The sequence below is a fragment of the Cavia porcellus genome, unplaced genomic scaffold, assembly GCF_034190915.1.
Source record: "Cavia porcellus strain 051 isolate PalLab524CR breed Dunkin Hartley unplaced genomic scaffold, mCavPor4.1 scaffold_6, whole genome shotgun sequence".
Classification (NCBI taxonomy): domain Eukaryota; kingdom Metazoa; phylum Chordata; class Mammalia; order Rodentia; family Caviidae; genus Cavia; species Cavia porcellus.
This window is the reverse complement of record NW_026947489.1, coordinates 67,779,264-67,791,658: the sequence shown is the minus strand read 5'-3', so window position 1 is coordinate 67,791,658 and position 12,395 is coordinate 67,779,264. Positions and strand designations below refer to the sequence as shown.

Below are 12,395 nucleotides of genomic sequence, written 5' to 3'. Positions count from 1 at the left end.
TTTCAGTTTCAGTTTTGATTTTCTGTATTATTTTCATCTTTTATATTCAGAAAAATCTTCATATTGAGGCTTTTAAAATACAGCTTCATATTGATGAGCTTCTTTCTGTGATACCTGTTTTAAACTTGATGATTCAGGACCCTTCTCCTAGACATTCAGGGCACTAAATCCCTGACTAAAAGACAGACAGTCTGGCGTCTTTTGAGTATAGAAACTGCAGGCAGAGGCTTGCTTCTGATACGGATTGTCTAACATCCTCTCAGCCTCTGGAGAGGTATTTGAGGAGAGAGTCCTCTGTGATTTCAATCAAAATAGTTAGTTGGTTTTCATTCTGTGACATACTCATAAGTAAATGAGAGTGTTAATCTGTCCCTGTCTTCGAGACTTACTAGTCAGTTAGCCATGAACATCAGAGGTGAGCACAGGTGCTGGGGGGCGGCTTTCTATAGAATAAGCTATTTTTTGGGAAGTCCTTGGTTGTAGAACCCATAGTGGCTAGTGGTGAGAACCAGAGAAGATCCTGTTAGAGTAAAGAAACAAACTAATGGGTTTAAAACCTGGCCAAAAAACAAAAACACCTGGCTAATAGCTCAGTTTTTTGTTTATTTGTTTGTTTGTTTTTAATAGGTCGGTTTTTTTACCCCCTGCCTTTTGTCAGTGTTCCTGTGATGCTAGTAACCTCTTTAATCATCATTAAAAATACCTCTCCTCCAGTTAAGAGAGACTAGGCCCTGGATTAACTGTCATTCTGTGGCAGTTGGTCCACTGGAAACATTTCAAGTACTGTGTTCCTGAGGCACTTAACCTCATAAAAAGGAGTTGTGTGGTCAAAGTTAAAAAATTAAACATGTGATATCCCTCTTAAAAGTTTCATGTTGGGCCTGGGGATTTAGCTCAGCGGCATAAGCACCTGCCTTGCAAGCAGGCAGTCGTGAATTTGATCCCCGGTACTGATTAAAAAAAAAAAGTTTCATGTTGGCACATAAAAAACTCTTGACAAGTCCTTAGTTGAAGAAAACTCAGTGCTCATTGAATTTATTTGACTGTGAGATTTTAAAGCACAAAATGCTTATTGGTTTGGTTTGGTATTTTGAGACAGCATCTTTCAGTGTAATGCGGCCCAGCTCTCTGCATAGCCCAGGCTGGCTTCAAACTTGCAGTGATTCTCCTGCCTCAGAGATTACACCACCATGCCTGGCTTACTATTAACATCTTATGACAGTTTTTAGGTTTTGAGTTTTTGTTCTTCAATCATAGTTTGGTTTTTTTTTGTTTTTTTTTTTTTTTTTTTTTTTTGAGCCAGGAATTGAGCTCAGGACCTTATACTTGCCAGACAGGCATTGTACCACTGAGCTATATTCCCAGCCCTTGTAACATCTTATGGAACACTGTTGTTCCTTGAACATGATCTGAGAAACACTGAACTAGAGAGAGCAAACAGAGGTCCAAGGAACTGGAAAGCAAGTTTCATTTCAGAGGTACACTGTGAAAGGGACTTGCTTTTTCAAAAAAGAAATTGGAATGGTTGAAGACTTCAGCCTGGCCGCCAAAATAGTAGAAAGAAAAGATCCCTCTACTTCTCGGTCCATTTTGGACCCTTATTGCATCTTGGTGTATGTTATTTCTCCAGAGACAGGTTGCCTGGCCTTTCTCCAAATGTGGCTGTGTCCTTCCAAGTAATGCAGTCCTCAGAGCAGATTCATCAATCATTTTTCCCATGGCCTCGTGCCATCCCTCCCTGCCTTAGGTGCTCCACATACCAAGTGAACTGGTTTTCCAGTGACACCATCCTGTGGCAGTGGAGCACATAGAACACAAGAAGAAGCAATTGATTTCGTCAGGAGCCAAGTGCCACCATTTCCCCCCACCAAGTCACTGCCAGTCTTACAAGACAACTTCCTAAGACTAATGCCCTGCCTTTGACTGCACCCCAGGTCGGGAATGTCCTGGTCTCAGCATTTTCTTCTACCTTTCTTGTTTATTTGCTTTGTTTTGGTTTTTGGTTTTTTGTGTGTTTGTTTTGCTTTGACCAGGTCTCACTATGAGTGCAGGCTGGCCTTGAACTCATTTACATAGCCCAGACCAGCCTTGAACTCACAGTGATCCTCTTGCTTCAGCCTCCCGAATGCTGGTATTACAGTTGTATGCCACCATGCCTGGCTTCTTTCTAGTCTTGAAGGTTCTATTAACAGGATCATTTGCAGCTTTAGTGCCTTCTGATTCAACACCCTGGGCCTCGCTGAGAGCTAAAAATAACATCCTTTCCAGCTGATCTGCCCTAATCACAATAGCGGCAACACTTAAAATAGCTTTTCCGTGCTAGCATAGATGGTTGGCAGATGGAATGAACACTCTTGAGGGCTTCAGGAAGTCACAGACTTAAAGGACTTAACAGCCTAGCACTGAGTTTTTACTTCTGCTCTGTCATCTCTTCCCCTAAGTCTTGGGGCTAGGGATTTAGCTCAGCGGCATAAGCACCTGCCTTGCAAGCAGGCATTTGTGAGTTCGATCCCCAGTACCAATTAAAGAAAAAAAAAAATGGATCATCTCTTCCCCTAAGTCTTAATAATCAGATCTTAAAAGAAAGATGTGTATGATAGCAGTGTTTATGATAGCACTAGTTGTTGTAAATGCTAGAAAACTTTATATTAGAAAGATACCAGTGGATAAGACCTCCTGCTTCCCAGCATCAACCACTTCTACAGGGTCTGAATTTGTTTTGTGTCTTACTATTGTTGTGGCATTTGAGGTTAATACATATCTGGGAAAGCTACCTTATGTGTCGAAGACACCGTTGTGCTTTCAGCCATATTCGAAATAGAATCTTTGTGACAAACAGTTCTGTAAGCTTGTTTTTTCAACTGAGTGTTTGTGATACCGTGTAAAGCTCAGAGATTTGTATGTTTTCGCTAGTTAGCCATAGTAACAAGAAATACTTTACGCATGGGCACTAGGTGAGGGCAAGCTCAGTTTCTATGTGTTGTGGCTCTTCCTGTCATCTATTAGAACATTTCAAAACTGGAAACTTTCCAAACCAGTACTCAATTCATTCATTTGTTCAAAAGGTAAGGACAAAAAAATTCTTAGTTCTGAACATGTTTGTTTTTTACCTATTAATGAATACCCCAACAGGGTTCCAAATGGAAGTTCCCTATCCCTATTCTACTCTGATGTCTTTCTTTACTCTTGTTGCAGCCAGAAGAAATGTGACCTTAGCTAAATGAGATAAAAGAAGAAAAATAATTTGCATTGCACTTTACATTCTTACAGTCTCCCAACTGCAGGAACCCACCTTATTTTCCAGGATTTTAGATATAAAACAGAAAACTGATACAAAGAATCTGTTCTAAGCAGGTACATAGTGGCACATGCCTATAATCTCAGCTACACAGGGCTCAGACAGGGGAAAAGGACTGGGCATGTAGCTCAGTGGTAGTACCTACAAATACCAGATTGGACCATGGGCTCAATCTCTAGAGGAAGGAAGGAAGGAATGAATGAACGAACGAACGAACGAACGAACGAACGAACAAACAGATGTAATCTAGATTGGCAAGGAAGCTCCTTATGCCTGGTTTCTATTGCCACTCTTAATCAGTATATTTACGAGAGTCTGATTATCCAAAATGTATAAATCCTTAACTCAAACTTAGTATCTAAAATATGTAGGGCTGGCAGTGGAAAAGAGAGAGCCCATAACTGTTACAGAGCCCTCCTTCTGTTCAGTCCTCTGATACAATCACAGTGCCACTCTTCATTCAGCATGAGCAGAGCCAGATTCCTGGTCTATCACCTCTTCCATGTAAGTGGTGTGCTTATTAAGAAGTCTGTAGGAGGGGCTGGGGATTTAGCTCAGTGGCATAAGCGTCTGCCTGGCAAGCATGAGGTCATGAGTTCAATCCGTGGTACCAAAAAAAAGTCTGTAGGCATCTGGGCCTTACTATATTTACAGAACGTGTTCATACCTGTGCACAAGATAATTCTTCAGCCATGTTCCTGGTGTGTTTTCTGTTTAGGGAAGTGGGCAAAGACCTTGAAAGTTAGAAATAGATTTTAAAACTCAGTGCAAACCTGTGTTTTAAACATAGTCCTGTCAAAAGGCATTTGCCAAACTTCCAGCTGGTGATGTTGCTTAGTAACCTGTTCTAATCTGCAAGAACCCTTCACTGTGACAGCAAGAACTGTCTGGCCCCCCACAAGCTGATTGCAAAGCTCATGGAGGCCCCTTCTCCAGCAGTATTGCATGTAACCTCTCAAATACACATGTCAGCTCATCAAACAGAACTGTTCCTTCAATTGTAACTACTGCACTTTGGGTCAGTGAAAATCTTGGAAAAGAAAGAGAAAAAGATAAGTAAGAACTAAGTGCGGTGAAAATAAATATTTAATGAATGTGGCCATAGTGCATCTTGCCCAGAGTTTCACCCGTGAGTACGGGAAAGGAACGTTCAGATGAGAGGCACTTCCAGAAGAAGAAGCCTACTATTTGAGAAGATGGTTATGTGAACAGTAGTATGCGGACACTGGCAATTTTAACACTCAAGTCAGGCATATTCACAAATACCGATGACATTTACCTGTTGTGTCCCAAGTACTATGAGAAGGAGCTGATGAGAACTTCACAAGATCCCTGTGCTGAGAGCCTCCATTTAGAAGGGTAGAAGGTCATCCATCTTACCTTTTCCTAGAGAGCATACTAAAATATAACAAATTTTTTTGTGAGAGAACTTAATTCCTGAGGTAGGCATGAGTAATTTGAATTCTTATCAGAAATGAGCATAATGAACAGTTAACAAAGAGGCAGTGCTTATCATCTCTGTTCTTAAAGTTCCTCTTTCTCCATGTTGCATCTACTCAAGAAATGACCTTTAATACTGGAACAGTGTGTCTCGTTGATACTGTATGCAGTCATGAGAAAGAGCCCAGACACCAACTTGTTCTTACCCTGAGTTGGTAATAGTGAAGCCTTCCCTCATGACCAGCAGCAGCATCTGAGACCTCACGGCCTAGCACGTCACCCCTGTACAGCTGTAGTCTTTCATTGCAACCATTTGTTTCATTGTTTATTTGGAGCCGTGATGTGCCCTAAAGTCTTTTTTATTAAGTGTGCACATAACACATCCACAACACATAATACATTCATTGTGGAGAATGCATATTGCCTTTTGATCTTTCTAGTGTCCTTCCCACTCTCCTGTCTACCCCCTACGTTAAAGTCTTAAAGAGGTCTTGAGTCTGTAGCAACACATGCACACACGCACAGGAAGGTGGGGAACAAAGGGAAGGGAAAGGAAAGAAAAATATCCAAATTGTTAAATTTGACTTGAAGGACTGCTACAACTTTGTATCCTTTTATGATCCTGGTAGCTGAGGCCCAAGTGGCATACAGTGAAATAATGGTGACTTAGGGGCTGGGGATTTAGCTCAGCAGCATAAGCACCTGCTTTGCAAGCAGGCGGTCGTGAGTTCAATCTCCGGAACTGATAAAGAGAAAAAAAAAAAAAAGTGTAGAAATAATGGTGACTTGGGAAGGAAAGTTGGGGAGTTGACCATCAGTCTGTGTGTCCTCACTGACCTAGGACCAGCATTCCACAAATGAATATCAACACAAATCACTCTGGAACCCCTCCCATACACATCCATCTCTTGTTTTTGTTCCCTTCAGATCAACCTTTCTAGCACACACTTTGTGCTAAAAATCCTTAGACCAACCCATCTCTTCATCTCTACAGGTAACTCTTATACTTTATGTGCTTAGTACACCTTACTCTGTTATCTGGGTGTCTGCTAGGGAGACACTTCATGAGCCTGTTTCTCACCATTGCTGTTTACAGAAGGGCTTCTTGGAAGTGCATCTGTGCACATAGTGGTGCTGGTCAGGGAACTCCAGTACACATGGCTCACAGGGTTGTCAGGAGAACATCAGTGTGCATTTTTTTTTTTGAGATTTTAACTGAAGGTGTTGTATTTCTAGACACTGTTTCCAGCAAATTGCAAAACAACAATGTTTATACTATTGCCAAGAGAAACGTGGAAGGGCAGGACATGCTGTACCAGTCCCTAAAGCTCACTAATGGCATTTGGATTTTGGCTGAGCTACGTATCCAGCCAGGAAACCCTAATTATACGGTAAGGCCTGTCTCTGTTGATAACATATAATTAATTATATACCTTACTCAGCGTTTGCCAGTTTTTGTATCACATAGTCCTTTATTGAAATTGAGTGCTATATAGTATTATGAAATTTTGTCATAACAAAGTGATGACTCAGTTCACTTTCCATGATTCTGGTCACAAACTGAATTGGAAGGGAACTGAATCAAATTTCCACATAAAGTCAGCAATGAACCTAACCACTGAATTTGATTCAGTTCTCATCCAATTTGGTTTGCAACCAGAATCATGGAAAGAATTAAGTTCATGAATTAGGTACCACTGTAAACTTACTGTAACTCCCACTACACATTCCAGATACCAAATTGTTCACATCCCACAGAAAACTTGCTGTCCCTTCATAGACTCTCACCTTACCTTATTGGCAACCACTATGTGTTCAACTATTTTATGTGTCATTTTGAAAGTGTTACATAAATTAAATGTGTACATTAGATAACCTATTGAGATTGTTTTTGCAGCTTGAATGAGGCCTTTGATATCCACCATGATATCCATGTTTCAATAGTTGGCTGTCTCTTAAAATCAGTGGAGTTGATCTACTGTGTGCATGGACCACAATTTCTCCATTTACCCATTGAAGTATTTTAGGTTTTGGGGGGCACTGGCGCTCCCATTAGGGAGGATTGAATGGTACTAGGGGCTCACACTGAGCTGCATCCCCAGCTATATTTTGAGACAGTGTGCCTATTCCTAAATCACTAACTTGCCCAGGCTGAGCTCAAACTTTTGATCCTCCTGCCTCAGCTTCCCAGAGTGCTAGGAACACAAGGGTTCACCCAGTTCTCTGTATTTTTAAAATGTTTTCATTCTGAAATAATTATAGGTTCACACTCACTTGTAAGAAATAGCGTAGTGAGTTCTTCCCATAAACACTCAGAAGTAATCCCTGAAAAAATATGTATTCATTGATCCAGAATACAAGTATGCAAATCAAGAAATTCAGATCTTTATGTTTACTTTAAGAATACCTTCGGGCCCAACGATATAGTTCATTGGCACAGTGCCTGCCTGGCAAGTATGAGTCCTAAGTTCAATTCCTGGTACAATAAAAAAATGAATAAAACACCGAGAACTGCCCAGGCCATCAGAAGCACCTAAATCCAAAAAGTCACCAAGTATCTGAAAGATGGCACTTTACAGAAGCAGTGTATGCCATTCTACATTATATTGGTTTTGTGAGGTACATCTAAACTATACACGATGGTGGCTATAAAAGAATGCTGAATTTTTTCTGCATGTGCTTAAAAGCACGAATAGTCCTGAACCTTAAAGATTAGATGTAGACTTGATAGTCATTGAGCACCTACCATGGAACAGAGCTCTAAGACACACCACCATACTTACAGAGCTCATGGTGGAATTGACCCATGTGGGAGCTCCCCATCTCACTGAGAAGAGCCCTACTGAAAGAGAAGAAACTTCCTAAACCAGAAGAAGAGCGTGCACAGAAGAAGCAAGAGCTTAAGGCCTAGGAATAATTTCAGCAGAAAATATACGCAAATGAAAGAAAAAAAGGAAGGTAGAGAATGAGAAAGAAAGGAGAGGTGATGAAGAATACAGTGAGATTTTTGTCCTTATGGTATCCTTTTTAGCTGTACCCACCTTCCATCTGTATCTGTATATCTATATCTAGATGTAGATGTAGATATATAGATACAGATACAGATAAAACCAGCATTTGAACTCAGGACCTCGTGCTTGCCAGGCAGGCACTGTGCTACACCCCAGGCCTCCCCTATATTTTTAAATAGTAAATTTGTTTGTTTTTTTGCCTTTTCTATTCTTCAACCAACTAGTAACTCTCTGCCCACAGTGCCATCTAGATTGTAAATCTTTCATCCAGTTCCCAAATCTAATCCATTTCCCTAAGTGGTGCTTGAAACTTCAAAATCACTCAGATCCGTTCTTTTCCTTTCATCACTCTAAACACCCCTTACACCATTGAGCTGATCTCAGCTCAGTGCTAAACCGGAACAAAATCTGGCTGTTTCCATACTAACGCATAAGGAGTGATAGTCCCTTAGTCTTCTAAAACAAGTTGATACAGCATTTCTCTCCCACCTCTGTCTTTTTTGTATTTCATTAATCAGCTATGTTAATCCCATACGGATAAGGCTCCATCTCTGTGATTAGGTAAGTCTCACCTGGAAAGATAACTTTTTCGGGTGAAGATGCTTGTGTCGCAGACTATACACCACAAGTGGATACATGAGTCCTGGCTTTAATGAGACAGGACAAGTGACTCTTCTCTCGTGGTGGATCTAGATGGACAGCATTCCTCAGTGGCTGATAGTAACATACATGTACCACATAAAGGCTAGCAGTTGAAAAGGTTAAGACCTAGAAATAGCCTCTTTTCCTTCGGGGTCTTACAAAAGGAGACCTAGGGTCCTAAGCTATGAGGTATAACTGAATGTTTTAAATTTTTAAAAAAACTATTACAGGGGCTGGAGATTTAGCTCAGCAGCATAAGCGCCTGCCTTGCAAGCAGGCAGTCGTGAGTTCGATCCCCGGTACCGATAAAAAGGAAAAAGACAAAAAAAAAAATTATTACAGGAAAGACACATTGCCATTAATCTTCCTCAGAATACTCCCCCTTACTTTGCATGTACTTATCCCAGCATTCTTGCCACTTTCTGAAGCATTTCCAAAAGTCCTCTTTCACAAATGTCTTTATGGAGATAAAAACAAGGTGAGTGCTGCTGCCAAGTGCCATCCCGCAGGAAGACGGGCTTCTGCAAACGTGATTTGCACCTCCAGGCTGTTCACTGACTCTGGCACCATGCTACTTCTAGCTCTGCCTCAGAGTCAAACTGACCAGGAAAGGTTGGTATTTTGTACCAGTTCAGGACACCGAGCCGATCGTGACAGTGCAGCCAAAGGCAGTAGTTAAAAGGACCTCAGAAATGCTTCAGACAGTGGCAGGCAGTGCAGTCAGTACCTCTGAGGGAGATTAATGGCAGTGTGTCCTCTGTAATAATTTTTTTTAAATTGAAGTGACAGGGAATATTTTTATTTTGAGGAGGATTAATGGCAACATTAATGGAATAGTGTTTTTAATTTAAACACCATAATTTTTACTACATTGCATATATATTTAGCAAATATAACCCATATTAAAGTAATGAATGGAAACAAGGGTAGGGGTGGAGGACCCACAGAGGCAGAGACAGACACAGGGTTTCTCCTCCTCCCCCAGGGAGCAGCTCAGAGTCCAGACCTGCTCAGTCCATCAGCCACAACTCCCTGCATGCCAACTAGTGCAGTTCTGTTAAGGAAGGCAAATTTCTTCAGCAGAACAGCATTTTGGAAAGAAGAACTAGCTCTCTCTAGTCTTGGAGTTAACTCTTAAGCTGCTCGTTGTCTTTTGGTTTCCTTTCCTGCTCTTGAACCCAGTACTCTCCCACTAGAATTTTCCAAAACATTGGGAGCGGAGAGACTGTAGAGCAGGAAGTACAAGGATTGCCTGAAGAGGGAGTTGAAAGTCAGGGAAATAAAGCTGCAGCTTGGGAAAAAAAAAAAAAAAACAGTAGGGAGCTGTTTTCCTGCACATACAGTGTTTATGTTCTCACATTAGTTTTGCTTTATCAGAATTATCTTCCTGATAGATATGAAGCAGCAGTTTAGGACGTGCCTTAAGAAGTATGTGTTAGCACGTTCCCTCTGCCAGTGGTACTGGAATGACTGTTCCATCTGGTGGCATGGGACAGTCTTACTGGGTGGTCAGAGCCATTCAGTAGTACTGTCATGCATGTACCACCAGTGGTTCAAGCTGGCAGGAACATGTTAAAGCTTTAAATAAGCATCTTCTGGTGCTCTTTTCTTCTAATGGTTTATTTTTTATTTTACTTTATTTTTAAGATGTTAGTTTTAATCTTTTTCCCAAAGATATTTTCACCTTTGATACTATATTACATCATCTAGAATTTCTAGTAAGAGAATAGAGATAAAATAATCTCAGATTACATGGTGATACATTGTTAAAATCAGCTTCCTTGCTCTGCCCTAATAGACAAGAGAAAGAGGTCAGTAACAACTAAGAAGAAATAAACCTAGCCAGGCATGGTGGCCTATGCCTGCAATCTCAGCCCTTGGGAGGCTGGCCAGTAATTTGAGGCCAGCCTGAACTACATCGCAAGACCCTGTCTCAAAAAAAAAGAATGAATGAATGAGAGAAGGGGAAAGAGAGAAAAGGGAGAGAGAGGGAGAAAGAGATAAAAGAGAAGGCAAGGCAAAAATGGGAGAAAAGGAAGCAAACAAGCTAAGTTTTCTGGCTCTGGGATGCATTTTCCTTACTTACAATGTTATATTATTGTTAATAATAATTTGCCCAAAAAGTAATTTCCCTAAAAGGCCAGGCATGGTGGCGCACTCCTGTAATCCCGGCACTTAGAGGCTGAGGCAAAAGAGTTGTTTGCAAGTTCAAGACCAGCCTGAGGGGGCTGAGGATGTAGCTCAGTGCCATAAGCGCCTGCCTTGCAAGCAGGCAGTCGTGAGTTCGATCCCTGGTACCGATAAAAAGGAAAAAGACCAATCTGAGCTACAAAGTGAGCCCAAGGCCAACTTGAACTGCATAGCAAGACCCTGTCTCTAAAAGATAGTAGTAATAATAATAATAATAATAATAATAATGGTAATTTGCCTAATAAAAAACTTAAGGAGTCCAAATCTGGGTTTAAATTTTATCTTTACTTTAAAAAAAAGTTTTATCTTGTACAGGTACAGATTCCCTATAATGAATGTAAACATTACATTTACCTAAGATGTACCAATAAACTTAATGAATATGCTTACCCCCAAAGCAAAATCTCAATATTTGACACACACTGATTGGTGGTGGTGGTGGTGGTGGATAAGGTGGGAATTAATACTGGTAATTATTAAGAGGCAGTGCTGGAGAGGTTGAGTGGCTACAAGTACCTGACCTGCCTATCTAAAGAGGCAGAAAGTAAAAAACTAAGCAGTTGCACGCATCACTGTCCACTCACATAAGTGACTTGTCAGTGCTTGTCTCCCTGCTCAAGGGTACTCGGTGGGGCAATCCAGAAAGGACGAATACCCCAGAGCCTCCTAATGCACACTTGGATTTGACGGAATTGTATGAAGTGAAGATTAAGAGAACCACTCCCCTTGTCAGGCTGAGGAGCTGGGGCAGATCCTAAAAATGACCATCACCGAGTTAAGAGATTTTGCCTGTGCCTGTTCATTTGCCAATAATCCCTGTAACTCCTAGCGAAGCACAGGAGAAGCTATTTCCCCTGCAGTCAGAGGCTGGTGTTTTTACATGGATTACTTCCTGACCTCACAGACCCACAAAGGCTGGAGGTAGAAACACAGCACAACTTGATGCTGATGGAACAACATTTATTAAAATGATCTTGTTTGGTGACTCCAGCAATAAAAGGCCGTCTCATGTCAGTAGTTTTCTTGAACTGAATGTTGGGCACTTTTAGAGTTACACCCACATCTATACTAATCTCCCTCTCCTTTTCCTCTCGACAGCTGTCACTGAAATGTAGAGCTCCTGAAGTGTCTCAATACATCTATCAGGTCTACGACAGCATTTTGAAAAACTAATAAACTGGTCCAGTATCCTCCCACCACCTTGTGATCTGTGCAAGCCAAGAACTCTTTTAACTGGAAGAAATTGTACTGCTGTGTAGAATCTGAACCCAAACACACTGAGGCCACCACCAAGGTAGTGACTAGTGTAACCTGTGCTAATGTAGAGCACAACCCGTTGGATAGTTTTAGCTTCCTGTGAACGTTTGTAACCACTGCTTCAGTCACTTCCCACCTCCTGCCACCTGCTGCTGTTTGTCCTTACTCGTGGGCTTCTCCATGCTGTGCCAACGGCTGGCTTTTTCTACACCCTCTTTGGAGTGTAGTTTGGTATTTTGTAATCGAGAGCTCATTTCAAAAGCAGAAAAAAACAACAAATATTAAAGCAAGGAAAAGTGTCACTGAAACATAAACTGCACTTTATTGTTTTATATTTTTGTACATATGAGAAATTGAGGTAGTAGAACTGGTAGAAAGTGTTCACACAACTGGCCGTCAGTCACCACAGTCCTAGAGGAAGAGATGCAGTTACCGTCCCTCTGTGTTAGGGACAACTGTGTCCTCAGTCATTTGAACCTTCTGCTCTTTTTCTTTCTAAACTCTCCTCTTGGCCAGGTCTTCATGCTTGCCCGACCCCATATTTTCATCTCATTTGA

The 12,395-nt window shown here is 41.2% G+C and overlaps 1 protein-coding gene across 3 annotated transcripts in view; it reads left to right on the top strand.

Annotated features, from left to right (window-relative positions):
- The window catches only part of Ap2b1 (adaptor related protein complex 2 subunit beta 1), a 105,303-nt gene extending 93,151 nt beyond the window's left edge, over positions 1 to 12,152 (top strand). For all 3 annotated transcript variants that reach the window (XM_003469598.5, XM_003469599.5, XM_005003516.4), the window contains 2 exons: positions 5,975 to 6,129; positions 11,680 to 12,152. In XM_003469598.5, the coding sequence (XP_003469646.1) occupies positions 5,975 to 6,129; positions 11,680 to 11,754 (230 nt within the window). In that variant the 3' untranslated portion in view covers positions 11,755 to 12,152. The remainder of the gene's footprint in view (positions 1 to 5,974; positions 6,130 to 11,679) is intronic.
- Positions 12,153 to 12,395: the final 243 nt, after the last annotated feature.